The 12,309-nt window shown below is 41.0% G+C and overlaps 1 protein-coding gene across 2 annotated transcripts in view; it reads right to left on the reverse strand.

Annotated features, from left to right (window-relative positions):
- The window catches only part of rnf32 (ring finger protein 32), a 56,761-nt gene that overhangs the window by 22,711 nt on the left and 21,741 nt on the right, over positions 1-12,309 (reverse strand). For both annotated transcript variants that reach the window (XM_043690714.1, XM_043690713.1), the window contains one exon: positions 5,133-5,241. In XM_043690714.1, coding sequence (XP_043546649.1) covers positions 5,133-5,241 — 109 coding nt within the window. The remainder of the gene's footprint in view (positions 1-5,132; positions 5,242-12,309) is intronic.

The raw sequence follows: 12,309 nt of genomic DNA on the forward strand, positions 1-12,309 counted from the left end.
GGCATGGACCAGTTTGGGCTGAAGGGCCTGTCACTGTGTTGTAGAACTCTGACTCTATAACCTCTTTAAATATATAAAAAAGAAGAGAGAAGCCAAATTGATCATAGGCCCCTTTGAGAATGAGGCTGGGGAAAAAAAGAGAAACCAGGAAATCGTGGAGGACTTAAATAATTACTTTGCATCAGTCTTCCAGTGGAAGATACCAACAGCATTCTAAAATTACTAAATATTCAAGGGGCAAATAGGGGAAAGGTAAAAAAAAATCTCTGGAGAAAAAGTTGTAGGGCATCCAAAGGGGCCAAAGACCTATACGTCCCCTGGATCTGATGGAATGCATCCGAGGATATTACAGGTGTAGGTAGAGAGGTAGTGGAAGAAATCCCCCAATAATCCTTAGATTCTGAAGAAGTCCCAGAGGATTTGAAAACTATCACTATAAAGAGAAGGAGACACAAAAAAACTATAAGCCAGTTAGCTTAACATCCATTATTGGGGAACAGAATCTTTTATAAAGGATTTAATAGCAGAATGTTTAGAAATGCATAATATGATCATGATCAGCATGGTTTCACAAATGGGAAATCATGCCTAACAATTGCATGAGAAGCAGGATCAACAATGGGGAACAAGTAGAAGTAATATATTTAAATTTCTAAAAGGAGTTTGATAAGGCACTGAATGTTAAGCTAATTAATAAGTTAAGAAATCATGGGGTTAGTATATTAGTATGGACAGAAGATTGGCTCATGAATAGATGACAAAAAGTTTGGATAAAGGGGCATTTTCAGAATGGGAATCTGTAGGTAATGGAATGCCACAGTGATCAGTGTTGGGCTACAAACATTTTCAATATTTATTCTAGACTTGAATGAGGAAAGTGAATGTAAATTAGCCAAGTATGTGGATGACATAACAATTGGTGGCAAGGCAAGGGTTACACAGAGTCTGCAGAGGGACATAGACAGTTTAGGCGAATGGGCAAAACCTTGGTGGATGGAATTAAAGTGGAAAAATGCAAGATTCTGCACTTCAGTAGGAAGAATAGATGAGCCAATGGGATTTAAATGGAGAAAGACTGCAGCAAGCTATAGAATTTGGAGGTCATCATGCATAAATCAAGCTAGCAACAATAAACAGGTAATGGGGAAGGGAAATGGACTATTGGCTTTATTTCAAAGGGAGTGTAGTATAAAAATAAGGAGATCTTGCTCAAACTATACAAACATTAGTCATTTTACAGTTGGAATATTGTTAACAATTTGGACCCTTTATTTAAAGGTAGACATAACAGGCATTGAAGTCAGTCTAATAAAGATGATCCTGGGTACAGAGGGTATGTCTTACGAGGAGAGGTTAAGTAGACTGGCATGTAATTACTGGAGTTTAGAAGAATGACAGGTTTATCGAAACATGCAAGATTCTTTGGAGAGTTGACAGGATAGGTGCTGAAAGATTGCATCCCTCTGTGGGAGAGTCTAGAATCACCGGCATAATTAATAAATAAAGGGTCACCCCTTTAAGGCAGAGATAGAAGAAATGCTTATCTCAGAGGATAATGAATCTGTGAAATTCTTTACCACAGATAGTTGTCGAGACTGGACTGTTCAATATATGCAAGGCTGCGATAGACAGATTTTTAATCAGTAACTGAATTGAGGTTAAATGGGAAAAAACAGGTAAGTGGAGTTGAGGATTATAATAGCCATTATCTTATTGAATGGCAGAACAGACTGAATAGTCTACATCTGCTCCTACATCTTATGGTCTTAGGGTCTTTACCAATACTCTGAATGACTCAGTTTTACATATGAAGAATGAATTGCCATTCTACATTAATTGAATTGGCCATATAAATGTTGTTGTTCTACAAACCCTGTTGAGAAACTAAGATATCTGTGCCAAATAACTCACCTTCTGACTCCCCAGAGTTTGTCAGGTACAAGTCAGGAGTGTGGTGGAATACTCCTCACTTGTTTACATGAATGCAGTTCCAACAACACTGAAGAAGCTCAACACTGCCCAGGACAAAACAGTCCAGTTGATTGGGGAACAATGCTGCCTCTTTAACAAGGTTATTTTGCCCTTTCTTTGATAAGGGTCATAAAGGTAAAGGTGTCAAAATGTCTGAACTGGCTACTTTAATTATGGGAAGTACTAACCTAATGATGCATGATCCAGATATAGGAAATGTTGTTTCAATTAAGCAATATCCTTATAGGCTTAACCCTGTAAAGTTGCCACAGGTTCGAAAGGAAATTGAACGTGTGCTCCAAGATGACATAATCGAAGTGAGTTACAGTGACTGAAGCACACCCACAGTAACCAGATAGTACCCACTGGTTATGTGTGGACTATCGCAAAGCTAAAAGAAGATTGTGTTGAAAAGATGGGTCAAACAACTTATATTTCTTGCTCAGAGGATACTGGCAGCTACCTTTGTCTGAAAGAGTGAAGACAATTTCAGCTTTCATGACACTGAATGGGCTGTAGCAGTTTAAAGTCGTGCCATTTGGTATGAAAAATGCACCAGCCACATTTCAAAAACTAACCAGTAAGGTCATTTCCAGATTACCCAATTGTGTGATATATATTGATGATCCAGTGATTTCTTTTTAGTCATACATGGAAGGAACATTTACAACATTTATCAGACTTATTTGATTGACTTTGGAAGCAGGTGATAAACAAGTGAATTTGCCAAAGCCCAAGTCAGCTTGCTGGGTCATGTTATTGTACATGGACAGAATGCAAAAACAAAGGTAATGGGGGAGTTTCCCATACCATCGACAAAAAGAGCAGTACTACGATTTCTGGGATTGAGTAATATTTTTATTGGAAATTCGTACCAAATTTTAGCAATGTGGCTGCTCCACTCATAAATTACTAAAGAATGGCTAGAAGTGGACAGTGGACAGCGGACGGTCAGAAGGCATTTGACAGCTTGAAAATTGTGGTAACCGCTGTTCCAGTATTAGCCACACCTAATTACACAAAGCCATTCAAGGTGGCTATTGGTGCAAGTGATGTGGGTGTTGGTGCAGTACTCTTACAGGAAGATGATGAAAAGATAGAAAGACCTCCAGGAAACTGAACATTCATAGCAGAAATATTTAACATTTGAGAAGGAAACTTTGAGCTTGGTGTTGGTGTTACACCTTTTCAACATTTATCTTACCAGTAATGTATCTGTGACAATCATATATGCTCATCATAACCCATTGAAGTTTTTGGAAAAAATTAAGGACAAAAATTCCAGACTATTTCGATAGATCTTGTTGTTATAGCCGTTCAATTTGAAAATTGTGCATGTGGCAGAATGAGAAAATGTGACTGTCGATGCACTGTCGAGACTTGGTTGAGAAACAGAGGTATGCAGCAGCAGGAGTAAAACAGACTGAGACAGAATGTAGTAGTGCATTATAGTTGATGTAATGTATATGTGTTGTAATGTACTAACAGTCTAAGATTAAGGAGTTCTAAATTAAGCCATCTTTGGATATTGATGGATTTTTAAGGGGGGGAGGTATGACGATGCTGCTCCTTTAACAAGGTTATTTTGCCTTTGTTTTTTCTCGACAAGGGTCATAAAGGCAGAGGTGCCAATATGTCTGAACTGGCCACTTTAATTATGGCTAACAAATACGACCTAAGGCAACAATCAGGGAAAAGGGCTTATAGGCTTTTTTTTAAAAGCACTTGAACAATGAAGGGGGAATGGCCAGACTCCCAATTCAGAGATTTTTCTAGTCTGGTTTAGTTTTAGCTGGAGACCCAAAGAAACAGCTCCATGCTGATCCTCTCTCTCTCTGACACCTGTCCTGTAAGAATCTGTGTTTGAATTTACCATTTTGCCAAGGAGGTATGTTTTTGGGATGTTTCAGGAAATCGGAATAGCTCTTGGTGTTAAGTTGTTGGTCGGGTTTTCAAATAGTTAAATTCTGTTTTCTTTTGCTTGCATTTCAATTGGTAGTCTGTAAATAAATTCTGTTTTAATTTAAAACTAAGTGGTTGGGCCAGCTGCAACGCTCCTGGAATATCCACTCTACACCTGCTTAAGACAACTAGAAAAGTTAGGGTCTGGGCTACCTTATTAAAAGGAGTCTGGCCTAGTCCATAATAATTGGCACCACATCCATCACCTTAACCTTCACTTCCTTCACCACTGCAAAGTGCTGGCACATGTCCCCATTACAAACTGCACTGCAGTATCTCAAATGTCCCTTCAACAGCATTTTCTAAACCCACATCCTTGAACAACTAGAAGGTTAAAGGCAGAAGATACCTGGTAGCGATAATAGTGATCATAACATTGTAACTGACTGTTGTAAACACCCACCCGGTTCACTAATGTGCTTTCGTATAGGAAATCTGCCATCGTTATCTGGTCTGGCCTATATGTTACTCCAGACCCATATCAATGTAGTTGACTCTTTATTGCCCGCTAACATGGTCTAGAGCCATGATTTGGAGATGCCGGTGTTGGACTGGGGTGGACAAAGTTACAAATCATACAACACCAGGTTATAGTCCAACAGGTTTAATTGGAAGCATGAGCTTTTGGAGCGCCGCTCTTTAGTCCACAACCACCTGATGAAGGAGCAGTGCTCCGAAAACTAGTTCTGCCAATTAAACCTGTTGGACTATAACCTGGTGTTGTGTGATTTTGTAACATGGTCGAGAGCAACCTACTCAGTTTATGGGCAATAAGTGATAAGCAACACATGTTAGCCCAGTCAGTGACATCCATATCAAAACCACAAATTGCCAGAAAAGCTCAGCATCTGTGGAGAGAAATCAGTTAGTGTTTCTTTAGAACTAGTATTATGCTTAGTGACATCCACATGTGGAATAATAAAACACAAAATAAGTTCAGTAATCCCACTTTCCCTGGAAGCTTCTCAACCAGTGGGATTATTGTGTAATCATAGCTACTTTTTACCAGTGAAGTAAGTGAAAGCTTCCCAAATATCTTAACAGCCGTTAAGCTTCTACCCGGTCAACCTTGACTTAGGTTTGAATTCAAAACTCTCATATGGCAGCTGATAATTCCTGAACCTGTTCTCTTCGACAGGCACAATTCACAGCTTATTTACAACAGCACTTTTGGAGAAAACCACAAGTTATCACCATACCTTGTCTTCATAGAACCTTCTTCGCAGTTTCCTGTCCTTTGGAGGCACAGTACGTCTTAGCTCCTTGTACCATTTACGTACAATATATCCTCGCCATTGAGCTTGAATTCTAAGGTTAAATCAACATAAACTCAGTTCTCAAGCATGAAGGAATCATCACATAAATGTTTCATTTGTCATCAGGGTCTGGAAGTCACTGAGAAGTCACTGTGTCAAAGTTCCAATTATTCCTTTTAAGCATATTCAGGTTGGTTTCATTGGCTACTATTATATATTGCTTCAGTAAAGTTTGAGAAAAAAAGCATTGGGAAAATATGGCCACATATTCTACAGAATTAGTAACAGCAAAACTGAAAATGAAATTTATCGGTTAAAAGGTAAAGCCTGTTCTGATGAAGAGTTCCACTCCACATGGTTAAAAGTCACACAACACCAGGTTATAGTCCAACAAATTTATTTGGAAGCACTAGCTTTCAGAGCGCTGCTCCTTCATCAGGTGGTTCTCAGCTATTCTGAGCTCATCCCCCTACACTATCCCAAAATCATCCATGTGCTTGTCTAAGGATTATTTAAATCTCCCTAATGTGGCTGAGTTAACTACATTGGCAGGTAGGGCATTCCACACCCTTACCACTCTCTGCGTAAAGAACCTGCCTCTGACATCTGTCTTAAATCTATCTCCCCTCAATTTGTAGTTATGCCCCTTCGTACAAACTGATATCATCATCCGAGGAAAAAGACTTTCACCATCTAATCCTCTGATCATCTTGTATGTCTTTATCAAATCCCCTCTTAGCCTTCTTCTCTCCAATGAGAACAGACCCAAGTCTCTCAGCCTTTCCTCATAAGTCCTTCCCTCCAGACGAGGCAACATCCTGGTAAATCTCCTCTGCACCTTTTCCAATGCTTCCACATTCTTCCCAAAATATGGAGACCAGAACTGTCCACAGTATTCCAAGTGTGGCCGCACCAGCGTTTTGTATTGTTGCAGCATGATATTACGGCTCTGGAACTCAATCCCCCTATGAATGAAACCCAACACACCGTATGCCTTCTTAACAGCACTATCCACCTGGTTGGCAACTTTCAGGGATCTATGTACATGGACTCCAAGATCCCTCTGCACATCCACACTACCAAGAATCTTTCCATTGACCCAGTACTCTGCATTCCTGTTATTCTTCCCAAAGTGCATCACCTCACATTTAGCTGCATTGAACTCCATTTGCTACCTCTCAGCCCAATTCTGCAGTTTATCCAAGCCCCCCCCTGCAATCTGTAATATTCTTCCAAACTGTCCACTACTCCACCAACTTTAGTGCCTTCTGCAAATTTACTAATCCATTCACCTATGCCTGTATCTAAGTCATTTATAAAAATGACAAACAGCAGTGGTCCCAAAACAGATCCTTGTGGCACACCACTAGGAACTGGACTCCAGGCTGAATATTTTCTATCAACCACCACTCGCTGCCTTCTTTCAGAAAGCCAGTTTCTAATGCAAACTGTTAAATCACCCTCAATTCCATGCCTCTGCATTTTCTCCAATATCCTACCATGTGGAACCTTATCAAAGGCTTTACTGAAGGTGTCCATGTATACAAACTCAATGAGGTTTGTGAGGCACAACCTGCCCTTGATGAAACCATGGTGACTATCTGAAATAAAATTGTTGCTTGCTAGATGATTATAAATCTTATCTCTTAGAATCCTTTCCAAAACCTTTCCTACAACAGAAGTAAGGCTCACTGGTCTATAATTACCTGGGTCATCTCTACTGCCCTTCTTGAACAAGGGCACATTTGCAATCCTCCAGTCCTCTGGTACTAAACCTGTAGACAATGACTACTCAAATATCAAAGCCAAAGGCTCTGCTATCTCCTCCCTGGCTTCCCAGAGAATCCTCGGATAAATCCCATCCAGTCCAGGGGACTTGTCTACTTTCACTCCTTCTAGAATTGATAACACCTGTTAGTAACTAACCTCAATCCTTTCTAGTCTAATGTCTCTTACCTCATTCTCCTTCTCTACAATATTCTCCTTCCAGAATTAATGACTTAGCTAAATTAGTCAATAAACCAAACATAATGTGATGGCTCAATCAAAGGAGAGGATGTTGAGGAAACTAACTGAAATTTGTGGAAGAAGATCTGTTGGCACTCTTGGATCTGATGGAAGGAGGGCTTTTTTTGTATAAACAATACAGCACAGTACAGGCCCTTCAGCCCTCAATGTTGTGTTGGCCTTTTATCCTACTTTAAAATCAGACTAGCCTATGTACCCTTCATTGTACTATCTTTCATGTGCCTCTCCAAGAGTTACTTAAATGTCCCTAATGTATCTGACTCTACTATCACTGCTAGCAGTACATTCCACACACCCACCACTCTCTGTGTAAAGAATCTCCCTCTGACATCTCCCCTAAACCTTCCTCCAATTACCTTAAAATTATATGAGAGACACTTACAGCATGGGAAAAAGTCTTTGGCTATCCACTCTATCAATGCCTCTCAACAACTTGTACATCTCTATCAAATCACCTCTTATCCTTCTTTGTTCCAATCAGAAAAGCCCTAGCTCCCTCAATCTTTCTTCCGAAGACATGCCCTCCAGTCCAGGCAGCATCCTGGTAAATCTCCTCTGTACCCTCTCTAAAGCTTCCACATCTTTCCTATAATGAACATAGAACATTACAGTGCAGTACAGGCCCTCCAGCACAGAAATATGAAACCGATCTGAAGCCCATCTAATCCACGCTATTCCATTATCATCCATATATTTATCCAATGACCATTTAAATGCCCTTAATGTTGCTGAGTATACTACTGTTGCAGGCAGGATATTCCATGCCCTTACTGTTCTCTTATGACATCTGTCTTATATTTATCACCCCTCAATTTGAAGCTATGTCACCTCGTGCTAGCCATCACCATCCGAGGAAAAAGGCTCTCAATCTCCACCCTATCTAATCCTTTGATCATCTTGTATGCCTCTATGAAGTCACCTCTTAATCTTCTTCTAGCGAAAACAGCCTCAAGTCCCTCAGCCTTTCCTCATAAGACCTTCCCTCATAGCAGGCAACATCCTGATAACTCTCCTCTGCACCCTTTCCAACGCTTCCATGTCCTTCCTATAATGTGGCAATGAGAATTATATGCAATACTCCAAATGCAGCCATACTAGAGTTTTGTACAGCTAAAACATGACCTCATGCTCCAAAACTCAATCCTCTACCAATAAAAGGTAATACACTGTATGCCTTCTTAACAGCCCTTTCAACCTGGGTGACAACTTTCAGGGATCTATGTACATGGACACCAAGATCTCTCTGCTCATCCACACTACCAAGAATCTTACCATTAGCCCAGTACTCTGTATTCCTGTTGCTCCTTCCAAAGTGAAGCATCTCATACTTTTCCACATTAAACTCCATTTTCCACCTCTCAGCCCAGCTCTGCAGCTTATCTATGTCCCCCTGTAACCTGCAACATCCTTCTGCACTGCCCACAACTCCACCAACTTTAATGTCATCCACAAATTTACTAACCCATCCTTCTATGTCCCCATCCAGGTCATTTATAAAAATGACAAACAGCAATGGCGTCAAAACATATCTTTGCGGTACACCACTAGTAACTGAACTCCAGGATGAACATTTCCCATCAACCACCACCCTTTGTCTTCTTTCAGCTAGCCAATTTCTGATCCAAACCGATAAATCACCCTCAATCCTATGCCTCCGTATTTTCTGCAATAGCCTTTCATGGGGAACCTTATCAAATGCTTTCCTGAAATCCAAATAAAGCATATCAACCACTTTACCCTCATCCACCTGTTTGGTCCCCTTCTCAAAGACCTCAATAAGGTTTGTGAAGCACAACCTACCCTTCACAAAACCACATTGAGTATCCCTAATCAAATTATCCCTTCCAAATGATTATAAATTCACTCTTATCATCCTTTCCAACACTTTACCCATAACCGGCGTAAGGCTCACTCGTCTATAATTACCAGGGTTGTCTCTACTCTCCTTGTACAAGGGGACAACATTTGCTAACCTCCAGTCTTCTGGCACTATTCCTGTGGACAATGATGACAACATTTGCTAACCTCCAGTCTTCTGGCACTATTCATGTAGACAATGATGACATAAAGATCGAAGCCAAAGGCTTTGCAATCTCCTCCCTAATTTTCCAGCAAATCCGGCCCAGTGGACTTTTCTATTTTCATACTTCCCAGAATTGCTAACACCTCCTTTCTTATGAACCTCAATCCCATCTAGTCTAGTCGCCTGTATCTCAGTATTCTCCTTGACAACATTGTCTTTTTCTGTGTGAATACTGACAAAAAAATATTGATTTTGCATCTCCCCTACGTTTTCGGACTCCACGCACAACTTCCCACTACTGTCCTTGACAGGCCCTAATCTTACTCTTGCAATCTTACATTGCAACCAAACCCAGTATTACTGTGATGTACAGTCTGGGAATCATGTCTCTGAATAAAAGCCGAAAGAACTGCAGATGCTGTAAATCAGAAACAAAAACAGAAGGGTCACTCGACCCAAAACTTTAACTCTGATTTCTCTCCACAGATTCTGCCAGACCCGCTGAGCTTTACCAGCAATTTCTGGTTTTGTTTCTGTCTCTGAGTCTCTTCTTCCCATTTGTTTTCCTATATGACCATTTATAGAATATAATTTATATTATAATATAAAGCAAAAGTAGAAGTAGCAATAGAGACATTTTTATTTCTAGAAGGAACTAATGAGCCATTGATAACGATGAGCCATTGACATATAACTCTACTAGTTAAAACTCTAACTCATTTATGAACCTGTCCTTCTACCTAGACATGCAGACAGACACTGACAAAAACAAAGAAAATGGGTGGAAGGAAAGATTGGAAGAGCAGCTTGGTGGTCCCTGGCCATTGGGTTTGCTGAGCAGTGTTTATGCTGATCTGAATAGATTTCTCAATCTTCCTTCTCCAGATACTTTTACTTGTTTGCAGGAGGCACACAGGGTGACTGGTTCACATGTATAAAAGTCTCTGACTTATTAATTAAACATCACAGGTTACAACAACTGATGAGGGAAATTAACTGGCTATCTTCAGGCTCGAAATGCTGTTAACTGCTTGGCAAAAACAGCTCTTTCCCCTCCAAAGGTCCGACAGCATCTGACCCAAATATTTATATTCACAAGCTGTTCAGCTACCTGGGAGCCAATCACATAGTTGTTGGCAGGCTGGAGACCTTTGTCATTGTTAACTGGTCACCATTTCAGGCATATTACAGCCACAGTTGCTGGTCAAATCTCCATTCATAGATAGATTCCAATGGCCTCAGCTCATCTTTAACTAGGTAAAAACAATGACTGCAGATGCTGGAAACCAGATTCTGGATCAGTGGTGCTGGAATCAGGCAGCATCCGAGGACAGGCAAAATCGACGTTTCGGGCAAAAGCCCTTCATCAGGAATCATCAGGTAACAAGCTTTTAAAAAGTGCAGCCAGTTCTTCACCCATTTCAGTCAACAATCAAAAATATAGCAAAATAAAAATATAAGGTCTCTACCAGAAGCTTTAGGATTATTGTAGTTCCCCCAGAACTCTGCAATCTTTTAGGGCACATTTCTTTCCATCCCAATCACATGTGCTGATTGTTGTAAAAGAAAACTTTGTGGCACAGTGGCTCAGTGGTTAGCACTGCCGCCTCACAGTGCCAGGGGCCTGTATGCAATTTCAGCCTTAGGTGACTGTCTGTATGGAGTTTGCACGTTCTTCCCATGTCTGCGTGGGATTTCTCTGGGTGCTCCAGTTTCCCCTGAAAGTCCAAAGACATGCAGGTTAGGTGGATTGGCCATGCTGGAATTGTCTGTAGTGTTCAGGTATGTCTAGGCTGGATGGATTAGCCATGGGAAATGTGAGGTTATGAGATGTGATCGGAGTCTGAGTCTGGTTGAGATGCTCTTCCAGGGTTGGTGTAGACTCAATGTGCCAAATGGCCTCCTTCTGTACTATAGTGGTTCTATGATTCTGCAGAGATGTGTGGCAAGTTGTAAAATATTGAATCAGTTATCCCCTTGCATTCACGATTTTTTGTAATTTATTCAACCACAGCAAGTGGATGTCACTTGCTAGGCCAGCATTTATTGGCTAAACGGCAGTTAAGAGTCAACCACATTGCTGTGGGTCTGGAGTCTCATGTAGGCCAGATCAGGTAAACATGGTAGATTTCCTAAAGGGAATTAGCAAACCAGATGGATTTTTCTCCCTGACAATTGCCAGTGGCCATGTAGTCATCCTTAGACTACTAATTTTCCAGATTCCTTTTGAATTCAAATGCTATCATTTGCCATGGCAGGATTTGAACCTGGGTGCTACAGGATATTATCTGATCCCTGAAATTATAATTCACTGCGATTAGCTGTGGGAGTCAATGGGTTATAGCCTAGCAACAATACCACGAGGCAATCACGCCCCCCAGTAAATGAACGCAAACTAAAGTATAAGTATTTTTTTTATTGTTGTTGTACATTTTAAAAAAAATTAATTTCATATTGACCTGTCTAGGGAATGAGTGACCATAACTGCTTGAGAATGAACACTGATATAATTTTCCAACTCCAGGTAGGCACAGTTCCTGTCTTTTCCAGAATACTGGTTGTGGCATGTGGGCCATTGTGATGGGAAACAGGGCAACTGGGTGCAATTAATGTAAGAGAGTCAGTCTCCTGGCAGCACAAAACCTACTCTGATTAAGTTGTGGAAGAGGATTTCTGTTCACAGGAAATGGAATGTCACATGGGTCCAGTAATTGACAACCATTATACCTAAGGAGAAAGTGAGGTCTGCAGATGCTAGAGATCAGAGTCAAGAATGTGGCACTGGAAAAGCGCAGCAGGCCAGGCAGCTACCGAGGAGCAGGAGAATCGATGTTTCGGGCAAGAGTCCTTCATCAGGAATAAGGGCTTGTGAGCTGAGGGTGCTGAGAGATAAATGGGAGGGGGTGGGGCTGCAGTGAAGGTAGCTGAGAGTGCTATAGGTAGTTGGAGGTGGGGTTAATGGTAATAGGTCAGAGAGGAGGGTGGAGCAGATAGGTGAGAAGGAAGATGGGACAGGTAGGACAGGTCATGGGGGTGGTGCTGAGTGGGAAGATTGGTATTGGGATAAGG

Source organism: Chiloscyllium plagiosum, chromosome 5 (genome assembly GCF_004010195.1).
Source record: "Chiloscyllium plagiosum isolate BGI_BamShark_2017 chromosome 5, ASM401019v2, whole genome shotgun sequence".
In the NCBI taxonomy this organism is placed as follows: Eukaryota; Metazoa; Chordata; class Chondrichthyes; order Orectolobiformes; family Hemiscylliidae; genus Chiloscyllium; species Chiloscyllium plagiosum.